A 16,743-nucleotide genomic window follows, 5' to 3' on the forward strand; every position below is an offset into this window, starting at 1 on the left:
CAAAAAATTTAAGTTTGGGCTGCGTGTTCAAATTTCAACTAGTGTGGGCTGCGTGTTCACTATTCTAATCTGGGCTACGTGTTCAGAAAATTGAAGTTTGGGCTGCGTGTTCAACTTCCAATCAGTGTGGGCTGCGTGTTCACTATTCTAGTCTGGGCTGCGTGTTCAGAAAATTTAAGTTTAGGCTACGTGTTCAACTTTCAACCAGTGTGGGCTGCGTGTTCACTATTCAACTGGGCTGCGTGTTCAGAAAATTTAAGTTTGGGCTGCGTGTTCAAATTTCAACTAGTGTGGGCTGCGTGTTCACTATTCTAATCTGGGCTGCGTGTTCAGAAAATTTAAGTTTGGGCTGCGTGTTCAACTTCCAATCAGTGTGGGCTGCGTGTTCACTATTCTAGTCTGGGCTGTGTGTTCAGAAAATTTAAGTTTGGGCTGCGTGTTCAAATTTCAATCAGTGTGGGCTGCATGTTCACTATTCTAGTCTGGGCTGTGTGTTCAGAAAATTTAAGTTTGGGCTGCGTGTTCAAATTTCAATCAGTGTGGGCTGCGTGTTCACTATTCTAGTCTGGGCTGTGTGTTCAGAAAATTTAAAGTTTGGGCTGCGTGTTCAACTTTCTATCAGTGTGGGCTGCGTGTTCACTATTCTAATCTGGGCTGCGTGTTCAGAAAATTTAAGTTTGGGCTGCGTGTTCAACTTTCAACCAGTGTGGGTTGCGTGTTCACTATTCAACTGGGCTGCGTGTTCAGAAAATTTAAGTTTGGGTTGCGTGTTCAACTTTCAACCAGTGTGGGCTGCGTGTTCACTATTCAACTGGGCTGCGTGTTCAGAAAATTGAAGTTTGGGCTGCGTGTTCACTATTCAACTGGGCTGCGTGTTCAGAAAATTTAAGTTTGGGCTGCGTGTTCAACTTTCAATAAGTGTGGGCTGCGTGTTCACTATTCAACTGGGCTGTGTGTTCAGAAAATTTAAAGTGTGGGCCGTGTGTTCACTTTCGAATTCGGGCTGTGTGTTCGACAAATCAGTGTTTGAACAGTGTGTTCACCTCTTAACTAATGTGTACTGTGTGTTCGCAATTAATTAATGAGCCAAGTGTTCAGAAATTCGAGTGTTTAAACTACGTGTTCATGATGCAAGCAAAGTACTACGTCATAAGCTAAACTGCGTGTTCAAGCATGGCAAAGGTGCTGAAATGTACGAAAAAAGCAGAAAATGAAGTAAATACCTCTCGGGCCTCATGAGAGAGGTGATGCTCTAGCTCTCGGAGAAGCAGATCCCCAGGTGCTCGCTCGTCAAAGCTAGTGAAGTGACGGAAGACGGCACGCGGAAGGACATGTGCTGGCGGATTGTACCTCTCGGGAATAAAATTGCGGACCCTCGGGGGTAGAGTCATGGGATCAAAATCGTCTCCGGCACCTGGAAAGCCTCCACCATGGGGAGAATTACCCGTCATTTTCAAAGAATCTGCAAAAGGAGCAAAAATAAGCGAAAATGAGCCAAAATTGGAAAAAGTCAACAAAAGTCAACTCTCGGGAAATAAAAAAGTCAACAAAAGTCAACTCCCGAGAAAATCTTCCAAATATTGAGACAAACTTACCTCAAGTGGCGAAAATGAGAAAAGAAGCTCCGAAACCGAAATTTAATCGCTTCAAAGTGTTTAAAACTGAATATTTTTGCGAAAACAACTTGCGTGGGGCGTTGGAAAACGCGTATGGAACTCAGATCTGGAGAAGAAAGTGTTGTAGGAGGCAAGAGAGGAGGAGATCTCGGCTGCATTATATAGGCTCCAAGTCTTGGGATGAAGGAGCATGAAAAAGGAGGTGAAAAGACCAAACTGCCCTCGGATTTGGGCATATGGCCGGCCGGCCATCTTTTCTAGCCGGCCAGCCATTTCCTTTTTGGAAAACCGGTCGGCCAGCCAATTCCTTTTTGCAAAAGTGGCCGGTGGCCTCCCCTTGGGAAAATAAACGGCCGGTGGTGTCCCCCACAGGCTCACCTAGCTCCCTGCAAATTTTGAGGAAGATCGGAGTTCCCGAGACCTGAAAAAGTTCAAGAAAAGTACACTTCCGGTCGCGAAATTGCTCCGCCGGAACATCAGCTTCAGGATCTGACATGTGTCTCATCATCATTCATCAAAATCAAAGTGTATCCTTTTGAATGAGTTGTAGCCTTTCCGGGAAGCGGATCGGAGGCCGTGATCGAGTTGCCTTCGCCGAAACACGCATTTTCGTGCTCGTTACTTCATGACAAACGGGCACCCTGATTTATGCTCGTTTTGTACTATCATGCACATAACTTGCATTCTCATGAACACACTTACATTGTTATGCACATTTTTGATATTGGCATACCTCTATGTTTGAGCATACATTGTCACGCATGTTCCACTCTTGCATGGCGATGCATTCACTCACCGGCACTGCGTGTGTCAAACTCCGAGTGAGACATGGCGGGGATTGAATAATCTTCCGCATTCTTAACTGCATGAAATGTAGTTGTTGCTTTGCATTCTTGCTTAAAACTGTTGCGTCTATTTGCGAATACTTGCTTCATTACAGCTTGCTGCATCTGCATGATCATTGAGTTATGTTGGGCTTCTTGCATATCGCTTTGCATTTTGCCCCCCCTGCCTGCGGGCCTGCCTGCGGGCACATCTCTGTTTACTTTGTACGTTTGTCTAAGTCTTCGGCCTTGTCAAAAATGGGTCGTCTCTGGGCTTTGGCATTCACTCCCGTCACTTGTGACTTCCGAGTTCTGTCAAAGAGGGGCAACTGTAGACACCCCATTTTTGACCGACCTTAAGACTCAGACATCACCGATTGAGCGCTCGGTGACGTTGCATATCGTGCTCGTTCAGAAGTCTCAGAGTCGTGGCCGTAAGCCCTGCCTCCGGATTTCCGAACCCTCTTCTATGCCTTGTCTCGGTTTGCGAACCAGACTCGATTTTCTCTGTTTCTTTCCCCGAGGGGAGGGAGAGGTCCCGTAGACCATCTCTCAGTGGCCGTAGGCTACATTTGGTGGCCGTAGGCCATTTTGCCCATTTCGGGGTCCGGTTCCCGATTTTCGGGATCGTTGGCCGTGTGCCTCGGTTCGGGACCGCTTAACCATCTCCATTTGCTCTGATTTTTGGCATACTTCCTATTTTCTCCCTTTTGAGGGACACTGGGGTCTGAGAAACCCACTTCGTGGCCGAATGCCACTTTCGGTGCTTAACAGCCCATTTTCGGGACCTCAAACTGCGCGTTTTGGCCCCCGAACATTCGTTTTGCAACGGTTTTCGTTCACTTTTGGCAGGTACCTCTGTTTTATCACTGGGAAGGTCACTGAAGGGTGGGAGGCCAGTAATTGTTGCAGCAACCAGTTATATATCCTCTGACGCCCTCCGACGCCCGTTTTTCACACTTCCGGGCTAATGTTGAACACCTTGGGGCCACATTCTTGAACTTTCAACCACATATTTGTGATGTACACACTTGGGAGGATCCTAAAAGTTGGTGGCCGGCCAGTAATTCCACCTGACCCTTTTGAACCCCTCCTTCCGGGCTAATGTTGAACACCTTTGGGCCATTTTCTTGAACTTTGAACCACATATTTGTGATGTACACACATGGGAGGACCCTAAAAAATGGTGGCCGGCCAGTAATTCCACCTGACCCTTTTGAACCCCTCTTTCCGAGCTAATGTTGAACACCCTTGAGCCACTTTCTTGGACTTTTAATCACAGGGTTGTGTTGAGGACACATGGGAGGACACCATCATGTGGTGGCCGGCCACTAAACCAGCTTGACCCTTTTGACCCCTAGCCGGCCGGCTAGGGGGTGTGGCCGGCCGGCCACCTGCAACCAAAATACTTGGCCGGCCGTAATCCTCACACTGTTCACTTTACAGCTGTATGGCTTTATCCCCCAGAAAATATCAATATCCGGGGGATATTTTGTGGGGAAAAGTTGGCCTCCTTTTCCCCCACCTTTACACCCCCTTTTTGGCCCTTATAACCAGCAGGCAATATCAGGTTTTGGGGTTGGAAAAAATTGTCTTCAAGCCTCAATACACATATCTCCCTCCATCTTCCTCATTTTCCTAAAAATCCTTAAGTCCTACACCTTGTTCTCTTCATCACCACCAAGCTCTACCACCACCACTCCATTTCAGCAGCAAGGGGAAGAATTCCAGCAGCTTAGAGTCATCAAAATTGGTCCAAGAAGCAACAAAAGACTTGTCTCCAAGGGTGAGTTGCCATTCCCTTTTTTTTTAGCTTTTCTTTGCAATATTTCTTAGCCATCTATGCTTTTTGCTTTGAGCTCCGGCCATAACTAAAAGTGGCCTTCTTTTGAGCTCATTTTCATGTCTCATTAAGGGCTCAATCCTGTTTGAGCCCTCCATCTTGCACTTGCCTCATTATCCCTCTAAAATATCGTTTTCTTGCATGGTTTTTTTTAGCTTGTGTGTGATCTGTTTTGGAGTTTTTACAGTTCTACAAATAGGCTTATTTTGACCCCCTCTTCAACATTGAAGAAGGGATCAACACTATTTGGGACCTCCATGCTATACTTGCCTTTATACTCCCTTTTTGGTCCCATTTTTGCATACTATGGCAGCCTATTGTGCTTTTGTTTTTGGCCATTTTATAGTTTTGAAAATAGTCTTATTTTGGTCCATTCTTCATGTTTTATTTAGGGCCTTTCATGGTTTGGGACCTCCATATGCCACTTCATGTTATATCTCTCTTTTGGTCCCCATTCTTGCATGTTTTGTTAGCCTATCATGCTTTTGTTTTTGGCCATTTTACAGTTCTGAAAATAGTCTTATTTTGGCCCACTCTTCATGTTTTATTAAGGGTCTTTGGTCGTTTGTGGAATATTTTGCATACTTCATGTTATAGCCACTTTTGAGCCTCATTTTGCATTGCATTTCTAGCATGTTTGTATACTGTTTTGGCCATTTTACAGTTCTGTAAATAGTCATATTTTTGGTCCCTCTTCAATGTTGTAGAAGGGAATTTTTCAGTTTGGGCTTTGCATATACCACTTGCCTCTTTGGCCACCTTTTGGCCCTTTTTCTTGCATAGGAGTGCAGCCATACCTGTGTTTGTTTTTGGGATTTTTACAGTTCTGGAAAACATCATATTTTGGGCCCCTCTTCAACTTTGTTGAAGGGCTCTAACCTGTTTGAGGACATCAACTATGAGTTGCTTCTTAATCCCATGTTTAGGGCCATTTCTTGCATGCTAGTTTTGCCCTATCTTGGTTTGCTGTTTGGCCATGATTTGTACTAGTAAAATGCTAACTTTGGGGCTGCCTTGCTTCTGTCTTTACATTTAATGTACCAATTTTGCATGTTTGGTATAGCTATAGGCCATTTCGGGTGCCAAAATTCGTGTTTCGGGACTATTCCGTGCATCGGGTGTGTTTTCGCCTCATTTCGGGATCGTTTTCCCCCACGTTTCATTGCTGAAAATCCATTAGCATGCTTGCATATCATTTTTCATGCCATTGCATTGCATATGTCATTGCCTCGGTTTGCGTGCCCGTGTGCACGCATTTCGAGGCACTTTGTTTTCATCCATCGGCCTCTTATGTGAGTGTGGCTGAGGCCCTCTCATGTTAGTATAAGTCCATGTTGCATTCTGTATGCCATTTGCATCGCATTTGCATTGCCTTGGTTTGCATGCCCGTGTGCACGCATTTCGAGGCACTTCATTTTCATCTATCGGCCTCTTATGTGAGTGTGGCTGAGGCTCTCTCATGTTAGTGTAAGCCCATATCATATTTCCATGTCATTTGCATTGCGTACGTCATTTTCTCGATTTGTGTGCCCGTGTGCACGCACTTCGGGGCATCTCATTTTCATAGCATTGTGCATACTAGGTTGTATCTTAGATCGCATTCATGCATTTCCTCGATTTGCGTGCCCGTGTGCACGTATTTCGAGGCATGTCATTCCATAGCATTGTGTATGTTAGGATTGTATCTTAGTTGCATTTCATGCATGTCATGCATATTGCATTGTGTTCGGAATAAGAGTTAGCCCGGGCACGGGAAACGAGGTGCATTTCATACTCCGAGTGACAGAATGTGTCTCAATTCCCCAGTCACCGACACTCCGGATCATCCATGATGGAGTTAGGTCTTGTTGTGTTTTCATGTGCATTCATTCTATATTGAATTGTGCCATTTGACTCCTCGGCCATCATGCCTCGGTATGAGTGATTGGTGGCACGAGGATCGAGGCATGCATATATCTGTGAAAATACATTGCCATGCCCCTTTCCTGCTCTCTGTTGCAGCAAAATGAAGAATCAGCAACTTTTTGGAGTTTGGCGCGCATTTCGAGAAAAGGTGTAAACAGAGGCTAATTGGGGCATCCCAATGGATTTCCGCGCAAGGCAGCCCAGACATGCATCATTCACCAGGAGCAAGGCAGTCCCTGGCTTGCACGCCAGTTTTACAGTTTTTCTTAGTTAATTTAATTAATTAGGAATTTGTATATTATTCGGACTGTAATATTTGGACTGTAATATTCTTTTATTCGGGACTGTATATTTATTCGGACCCTCTGCTCGAGGGCACAACTGTAATAAGTGTGCGTGTGTGTGTTGTATGTCTTCCAACCCCACGTCTTTCTCCCTTTTATTTATCCGCTTATGATGGTTAGATTAGGGCATGTTTAAATTAGCATACAGTATGATAGCATGTTTGCATTCATTCATCTGTTTTGCATGCACCGGGCTCGGCACATCATACTAACTGCATTGTATTTTCAATTCCAAGTTGAATACATGATAGTTGTAGCATTCCACATGCCGTGTTTAGAATAGCCGAGCCTGCTATAGTTTGCATTTTTGCATGTGTTGCATTAGGCATTTCTGTATACTTAGGATCATGCATGATTTCTAATGTAGTTTTTGTTTTGGCTTGGAGTACCCGGTGAGCTTTATGCTTTAGCATCCTTGCATGCGTGTGAGTGAATGCCATGATAGCATGCTTACCATGAGACTATTTGCTTATGTGATATATCTGCCTGAATGCCTGTGGGTGAAGGTTGGGTTACTTAAATTGAGATAAATCATCAAATGTTTTAAGCCTACCTGCGGGTAGCAAACCATTTTCAAAAAAGCGAACATGAAATGTTTTGTTCCAATTCAGGCGATCCAGTCTATACTTGTATGCTGTGCGCATCACATAGTAACCTAGGCTAATAATCGGAATAAGAACTCACAATGTTTTCAAAAATAGATATCATGGTTAGTAGAGGCCGGTCTATGACCGGGCGAGCGAGGGTGCTCACGAAGTGACCTTCCCCAATCGTACCCAAGTTCCCGAGCCGAGGCAACTTTGGTGATGACGGACACGTGACCTTTGGCAACGAGTCAGGGTTTCCTAAATTTCCCAAAATAAAATATTTAGGTGGCGACTCTGTATCTGGCAAAGCAGTCCATGTTTGGCACTTCTTTCAAAATCTGTTTTCTCAAAACGATTTGCCAGATTTGGACTCTTTGGTTCAAGATTTAGAACCGTGACTACAAGTCGAGTCCGAGTTGTAGCGAGGTCCCCCGTGGGCTTGTTACAGATACCATATGCAGGGAAGTCGTTGATGGTCCACATCAGTGCAACATGCATTCTAAATGACTCTTCGTTTTTCGCATCATAAGTTCGCACCCCATCCCCCCATAACTCCTTCAACTCCTCAATCAATGGCCATAAGTAAACATCGATATCTCTTCCAGGAGCCGATTGTCCAGGAATAAGCAATGACATCATGGAGAAAGGCTCTTTCATACACTTCCATGGTGGGAGGTTGTAAGGCATTAGGATAACGGGCCACGTACTGTATGATGTGCTCATGTTTCCGAATGGATTGAAACCATCGGTGGCGAGCTCGAGCCTTACATTTCGTGGATCCATGGCGAACATAGGATGTTTCCGATCAAAGTCTTTCCATGCCTCAGCATCAGCTGGATGCCTCAAGATTCCATCACCCACACGTTTCTCCTTGTGCCATCTCATATCTATAGCGGTTTTCTTGGACATATACAATCTCTTCAATCTTGGTGTCAATGGAAAGTACCTCGATATCTTGTGAGGGATCTTCTTACCCCTTTCCATTGTCCAACTTGTATCTAGGCTCTTCACACTTGGGGCAATTATGAAGATTTGCATGCTCCTTCCAAAATAGTGCACAATCATACCTACAAGCATGAATGGGAATGTAGCCCAAACCCACGTCACGTAAGAATCTTTTCGTAGCATATATGGTCCATGGAACAGTCTTATCACACTTAGGTAGAGTGTCCTTGAAAACTTTTATAACCATATCAAATGAATTATTGCTCCACTTGTTGTACACCTTAATGTGAAGCATCTTAATAATAAATGACAACACAGTGAACTTTGTGCATTCCGGGTATAGTTCATGCTGAGCATCTTCAAATAACTTATCAAAGTTTCGCCCATCCACACTCTCAAAAGTAGCAGGTAATTCATCCCCTTCATCATCCATTGCAAAACCCCTACAAACCTCTTCCAACATAGTAGGCAAATCATCCCCGTCATCCTGATCTTCCCCTACAATTTCACTATATATGTCATAGTGACCTTCATTCGGTATGAGAGGTTCAACCACGGGAACAAGTCCCCCATGGTGCACCCAGGTCTTGTAAGAAAGAGATATCCCTCTTCGAATCAAATGAATCCTAACAACATGGATCGTATGTTTTTTGTCATTCAAGTAATCAATACATGGACACCGAAGATTATCCTCTAAGCCTACATTTCTCATCGCAAATTCAATAAATGAATTCACCCCTTCTTGATACTCCCTACTACTTAATCTATTTTTTATTGTCATCCAACCCTTGTCTATTTGGGCCATCTGAATGGTTAAAGACAACCATTACAGTAATTAATCTACATAATATTACAGAAAGTGTTAGAAACTACAAAATGAAATTTCCTAATAGTAACGGGAAGGAGAGATTTAAAAAAATGAAAATAAAATAAACTAAATTAAGCAACCTACAAGCATGCAATGCTTGCTACATTAAGAATTGTTCAAATAGGGTTCTACAATTCCACACCAAATGAAACAATTTATGTTACACTTATGAAACAAAGCAATCAAAAGAACAATGCTAACATGGATACCGTAACAAATATTTTTTAGCTACGTGATCAGCAAAAGAAAACTTTATTGATGAATACATACAAAGTATGATAAGATCCTTCAATAAAGAGGAGCTTGGAGCTAGCACAATCTCCAAGCTTTAGTTGGTGAGAAACCAACAGACAAAGCAAAGCAACAAAACCAACAAACAAAACAGCCAATGGCCACTACTGAGCACAAACAGACCAACAAAAGCAGCCAAGAGTTGAAAATTAGCAGAGTAAAAGAGCTGATTCTACATACATGAACAACATTTGTTTTTTAAATAAATAAATTACTCTATTAATTTGGAAAACATACAACATATCTCATCAATTTCATATAATTAGACTATACTCCTTTAATGTTTGGAGCTCTTTAGTTCAAGTGTCCAACCTCACCCTCCTCATGCTTTTGCCCCTTTCATTGCTTTTGCTTTCTCTTTTTTTCTAAAATATTGACAGTGTGGACATGGTCTACCTCTCTCTCTCTCTCTATGTGTGTGTGTGTGTGTGTGTGTGTGTGTGTGGAGCCATGCAAGCTACCTTGACTACCCCCACCATTAGAGGGCATAAGAAGCTTTCACAATTTCAAACTGTATGTGTTAGGTTATAATGTCTTGGATCTAGATTCATATGGTATTTGAATATTAAATTTATGTATTTATAATTATTTAGTGCACGAGAGATGAGATTCTCCAAAAAATATGCACAACTGTATTTATATTTTTATAGAGATTGTTTATATGACTCAAACCCATGTGACAAACACTTTTGAATCTTGAATTTTGAATTTGTAAGGAAGAGAAACTTAAGAGAAAAAATATATATTTTTATTTCATTTACAAATAACTAAAATAAATTTAAAATCCAAACAAAAGTTGTTTGAGGGATAGCATTAAAATCATTATTGTAACTACAAATGGTTCATTTAGAAAATAAATTCTTTGGACTTAATTTGACCATTACAAATTCTAAAAGAAAATAAGGTGAAAACCTAAAAAACATTGCCAAACAACAAATGTTGTGAACATATTTTTAGAACTGAAGCTAAAAAACTAGTTTTCTTTGGCTGTTTTGCCAAAAAACAAATGTTGTCAACAATGCGAAGCAACAAAACCATCAAACAAAACAGCCAATAGCTCAAAAATAGACCAACAAAAGCAGCCCAACCAAAGCAGCCAGCTACACTCAATGGAAGACTAATTCCAAGACTATTAGCAGACTAGCAGACTATTAGCAGGACTAACAGGTTCAACCCTCAGACCCTCTTTCTAGTAGACTAGTAGTCGCAGCAATCGATACATTTTTTTTTCTTTTCTTTTTTGGATCAACGTAGCAGAGCAACACTACAACTGAGGAAACATATCATCAGAACAGAGTAGTGAAAGATTGGACTGCCACAAATGTGGAAGGGTTTGGCAAGAAAAATGGAGGTGAAGTAGAAGAAGAGGAAGAGGAGGAGGAATGAGCTGGAGACATTGTAGAACAAACTAGGAAGTGTTTCTTTGGAACATTGCATTTTCTTTGTTGTGCCTCTGGAAAATGTGTCTATGACGATACCAATCTCTTTTTACACAAGTGTTTGTGCTTTATTTGCTTGCACTCCTTTAATATTTTCCTGGTGTGCCCAAATGGACCATTGGCATTGCTTTTCTCGAAATAACTAATATGCCCTTGTGACTTTTAAAATGTTTAAGTCACTATGATAGTTAATCTAGTGGACTAGCTTAGTTGACTATTTTTACATACTTCTAATTACAAGATTAGGGAGTCAATTTATGCCAAAGACAAAGATTCATTGTTTTTTCTCTATTATTTATAAATTATGATTGTTCAATTTAATAATATTATCTTCATAAATATAAATAATCACTTGCCAATTGAAAAAAAAACCAAAAAAATCACCATCAAAGTTGCTACCCTAAATGGAAAAATGCACACAGTAGTGTAAAAGAAGAGGTTGTGAAAGGATCAACTTCTCATGATAGAAAATTTTGTAAAATAATCAACTGCTACATTACAGCTGAATGAATAAAAAGTGTTGAAAAGAATTCAAATCTTTTATTTCCATAAGACACTAAGTAAAAATTTGGAATTTTAGAACTTGCTAACATCCTTACAGATAAACACTATATATTTGAACTAAAAGCAAAATAAACAAACTAGATGATCCAAGAAATAGAGAGGAGCTACTCTACAATATTTGATTTATTGCTCAATAAATTTATTCCACAAGTCCATCCTTTCACACATGTATTCGACCGAACTTCACATTAAAAGTACATAAATATTTTCGTTAAAACAAAACTCCCAATAAAAACAATAATAAAAAGAAGAGACCAACACCTGGCCACAAGCATCCATAAACATGTGTGACACATATACTTTGTAAAAGAAAATATTAAAATATGGCCAACAAAAAGTTCTATTATTTTAAAAATAGTTCAATTAAAAAACTATTAACATAGGTTAATTGCTTGTGGCTTTAGACAAGTTCATTTGGGGAGGGCTTATGGTATTCCTTCCCTCTTAATGGAGAAAGGGCCTTTATAATAAGAGAGGGGTGTTTAGTCATTTTAGAGCTTTTCATTGGATTCTTCTCATGTTCTTCTTCTTCTTGTCTTTAACTTGGCCACTAAGGTTTCTTTCCTTTGAATCAAAAGGTCAAAAAACTAAGGTTTCTTTCCACATACAAATCCTATTGTGCACTTTACGGACAAGCAACCAAATTTCTGTTTGGTTTGGTGCCCTAAACTCTAAAGTAATTAATCAACTGTACAGAAGTCAACACCTTTGAGTCCTGAAAACTTATTGAACAAATTTATGTCGTGGTTCAATTAAATATTTATTTGTTTAAATAGTAAGATTTATTATTTTTTTGCAACTGTTGGTGTTTGATAAGATAACATAAAAGCATCAATTGATAAATGAATAAGATTTTCTTTGCTGATTAAAAAAAAATTAGGAAAGATGCTCCCCTAGCATATAAACTCGGATTAAAATTTCTACTACTTTAATTTTTTTTCTTAACCCCACATAAATCCCACTTAGGCAAGGTCTATAGCATAATTAGGGCTTTTAGTGTAGTGGTTGTATAGAACCACTTGGTAATGTGAAGTTTGCAGGTTCAATTCTTATAGAAAAAAATTTGATATATCTTTTGTTTACCTTACGTAAATAGCATAGAGATGAACAATAATTGCATACCTAAGAGGATATTGTCACGGTGTTAACTTTTTTTAAAAAAAAAAAAATTATTATATTTTAATTGGTTTAGGATATTGTAATTGGTTTAGGGATTGATAGACATCTGTCATATTTATTATGGTATTTGAGAGGCAACATAAATGGCTATTTGTGATTAATGGAAGATGTGCTACCCTGTATATAACCCATAATTTTTCTGTGTACATAGATTCACTCTGTTTTTTCATTTGTTTTTTTTTTATTTTTAAGTCTCTTCTTCAAAATTCAACTCCAACTTGTAAAGGATGGTATATAGGGTAAGTCCTTGTACAGCTTTTGGCTCATTTAAGGGTACTTCAAAAATGGAATAAATCCAATTAACCAACTAACTAGTTTGGAAATCAAATTACAAATAACTTACAAAAGCACCCAAAAAAGTTTTATTCTCATTAAGTATATTTCCCAATATAAAAAGGGATACTTAAAGAAAGATGAGAAATAAAACACTACAAATATAAAAAGGGATACTTAAAGAAAGAGGAGAAATAAAACAGTACAAGAACATCACAGATTGGGGGGGGGACTTCACAAACAACAGAACGGAATCTTATTATCGACATAGCCCGGCAGCAAACATCAACACAAACATTGACAGTGAGAGGGAGACATAGGCAGAGACTGATTGAGTGAGAGTGATATAGAGGATTTATACCTGAAATTGTTTTTCGGGAGAGTTGAAGATGCTCTGAAAAATGGCGATGGTGAGGGCCCTGGTGGGTGAGACATTGTAGAACAAGACGAGTATGAGAAATCAAAGAGAAAAAGTGAGGTGTGAAGAGATATAAACAGAGAGAAACTATTATAAGTTGAAAAAAAATGCCTAGATGAATCAGAAATTGCAAAGACTGCCGGCGGCGCAGACCGACGGCAAGGTCGATGGTAAGGTGAGGTGATTGGCTCGACTGAGCTTTGATCGAATTCGACTGAGGTGTGAATTCGACTGATCTTTCGAAAGAGGCACGTATTTATGATTTATATGTGTTTGAATTAGTAAAGTTATCCCCTACCAACCTGTTGGTCGGCTAATGTCTGTATGCGAATTTAGATACCAAAACGACGTCGTTTTGGTATCAGCGACCAAATTATATTAGTCGCTGAAAGGTCAGATAGCTCCCGCCCAGATTTTATTCTCCCGTCCATATTTTTGGTGACAAAATTTGTAATTTGGTCGCAAAAAATTACTTATTTGCAACAAAAAAAATTTGGTCGGTAATAGAAAAAAGTTTTAGCTATGAAATTTTAATTTGGTCGGCAAATGTCATTTTTTTGCGACTAAAATTTTTTTGGTCAACAAATGTGTAAATTCTTGTAGTGTGTGAATAACAGTAATCAATAATAACACTTAAGATTAAAAGCAGTGATAAAATATGTTTGAAGACTCAGAAAGTAGTTATCTATAATTAATAGTACTTGTGGCAAACGAGAAAGCAACCAATGTTTTATTTACACCTAAACAATCATAAATAGTAATCAATGTTTTCTCATTCACTCATGTCTCTTCTGTTGTAACTGCTAAGCATTCCCCCCGACTCTGGTTCGGGGGCTATTTTACAATTTTGGCCCCCGAATGGCTTTTTTCGGCTAAGTTTAAGGCATTTTCGACTCTAACTCCTAACCTACGTGTACTAACTACATGTCGCCTATCCCCACAGGTCCTATTTGTCATGAGGAAGATGCCCGTGACATCCATAGAGCGGTTCAGGGATTGTTTTGCATTTTCACCCCCTAAAGGCCCATTTTCAACCAAGTTTAAGGCGTTTTCGATTCTCACTCCCAACTTATGTGTACTGATTACATATCGTCTGTCCCCACAAGTCCTATTTTTCACGAGGAAGCTTCACATGACATCCATAGAGTGGCTAGAGGGGGCTGTTTTGCATTTTCACCCGTTGAACGGCTTTTTTCAACTAAGTTCAGGGCGTTTTCAACTCTAACTCCCAACTTACATATGCTAATTACATGTTGTTTGTCCCCATAGGTCCTATTTGTCATGAGAAAGCTGCCCGTAACATTCATAGAGTGGTTCGAAGGCTGTTTTGCATTTTTGCCCCCTGAACGACTTTGTTCAGCTAACTTTAAGGCATTTTCGACTGTTAACTCCCAACCTACGTGTGCTAATTACATGTCGTCTATCCTCACAAGTCCTATTTGTCACGATGAAGCTTCCCTGACATCCATAGAGTGATTCGGGGGCCTTTTTACATTTTCACCACCTGAACGTCCTTTTTCGACTAAATTTAAGGCGTTTTCAACTCTAATTCCCAACCTACATGTACTAATTACATGTCATTTGTCCCCACGTGCCCTATTTGTCATAAGGAAGCTCCTAACATCCATAGAGTGGTTCGGGGGCTGTTTTGCATTTTTGGCACCCCCAAACAACTTTTTTAACTAAGTTTAAGGCATTTTCGACTCTAAATCCCAACCTACGTATGCTAATTACATGCCATCTGTCCCCACAGGTCCAATTTGTCATGAGGAAGCTTCCTGTGACATCCAATGAGTGGTTTGGAAGCTGTTTTGCATTTCGATTAAGTTGAAGACGCTTTCGACTCTTACTCTTAACCTACGTGTGCTAATTACATGTCGTTTGTCCCCACAAGTCCTATTTGTCTTGAGGAAGCTGCCCGTGACATCCATAGAGTGGTTCAAGGGCTATTTTGCATTTTTGCCCCCCGAACGTGCTTTTTTGACTAGGTTTAATGCATTTTCGACTCTAACTTCCAACCTACATATGCTAATTACATGCCGTTTGTCCCCACACGTCTAATTTTTCACGAGGAAGCTGCCCGTGACATCCATAGAGTGAAAAAACTAACTATTTGGTTTACAACAAACTTACTTGGTTTTTCAGCTCTAAAAGTTTAAAATAAGCTGAAAAACTAACTACAATGGAGTTCAACTATGAAAATAAGTGTGAAGCCATCGCCTTATTTTTTTTGGGGGGGTCTTTGCAAATGAAAAAAACATCATTGGTCGTTAAAAAAGAAAGTAAAATAAAGACTATACAAGTGAAATTCTTTTAAACATAAGAGGTTCAACCCTGTGGGTTCAATGTGCATGATTTTATAAAAAACAATTGGCTAATAATTTCAAGAAGCAAAATGTAAACTAATTTTCTTTATATATATATACTCTCTGTTTTAAATCCAGATATCAATGTCTTGTAGACTAAGAACCAAATATTATTCTACAAGAACATGAAAAGGGCAAAGGGACATTTCCATCAAATGTAATGAAGCACAGAGACGGCATTAATAAGAGAGTCATATTAATTTTAATAAAGGAGTTATCATTAAAATTTAGGCAGAAAAGGATCATGGGTGATAGCTTAAAACCATTAGAAATAAACTTCATAATCCAATTGCAAATATTGCCCGGATAGGGTAGGTGGGAGAAAAGACCACAAGAAGCAAAACTGATCACAGTACAATGTCAATTAATACACTTTTTAATAGTATTACAAATTCATAAATAGGTGATTTTGCATAAACTAGTTCCATATATCCCACTAGACTATTTAAGTTACTCTTTGTTATTATGGGATGCTTTTTTTGCTTCTCTTTTTTTTCAAGACTCATAATTTTTTAAGTCGCCACAACTACCAATTATGCATTTAATCAATTATCTTCCATCAAAATCAATGAAACCAAACAAGACCAAGTTATAGGTGCACAATCAAAATGTGATTAGGTATCAAGCCAAACAAGCATCTTGTGCATCTCTGCTAAGTCTATAAATCAAACTTAAATTCATTTTTAAAACTCATTAAAATTTTAAATTAAATTAAATAACTTACCACTCAACTCAAACTCTATTCAACATGTTTATAATCCTAACTATGTCAAGCCTACACCTGATAGGGTCCAATAGATGTAAATGAGGCTAGAAGATGGACTCGAAAGTGTTAACCAATGGTATAATTTTATTTTTTTTTTTGAAAAAAAAAAGTGTACTATATACACTCTATAATCTAACAAAATCACAACATTTGGTAATACTAGTTGAAACCTCACACGCAACGCGCATAATGGTCGCATCGTAGATGCAATTCTTATTCTCGTGTCAATGTGTCTATATGCTTGCTTGTTTAAGTTTTACAACAATGAAGTACATGAAATGGAAAAATGACCAATAACATAATAATTTAGCCAAATGATTCATGCATTATGTTAAAGAAACTCTACTTTTTCTGTAACGCCCTCAAAATAATACATAAAACCCATTACTTTAGACATACATTGATATAAAAGAAACCAACCATTTCTATTCATCAGAGTAATTCTTACAACTGTATTACATGTTAACAACAAAAGCAAATGCCCTATGGGCTTACAGCTTTCCAAGTCAACAGCT

The 16,743-nt window shown here is 39.4% G+C and overlaps 1 protein-coding gene across 1 annotated transcript in view; it reads right to left on the minus strand.

Moving 5' to 3' along the window:
* Window positions 1-16,070, minus strand: part of LOC114317552 (uncharacterized) — a 60,970-nt gene extending 44,900 nt beyond the window's left edge. The window contains exon 1 of the mRNA XM_082873783.1: window positions 13,040-16,070. Coding sequence (XP_082729909.1) covers window positions 13,040-13,113 — 74 coding nt within the window. The 5' untranslated portion in view covers window positions 13,114-16,070. The remainder of the gene's footprint in view (window positions 1-13,039) is intronic.
* Between the last annotated feature and the right edge of the window lie 673 nt (window positions 16,071-16,743).

This window comes from Camellia sinensis, chromosome 6, assembly GCF_055761805.1.
Source record: "Camellia sinensis isolate YWXY chromosome 6, ASM5576180v1, whole genome shotgun sequence".
NCBI classification, from domain to species: Eukaryota; Viridiplantae; Streptophyta; class Magnoliopsida; order Ericales; family Theaceae; genus Camellia; species Camellia sinensis.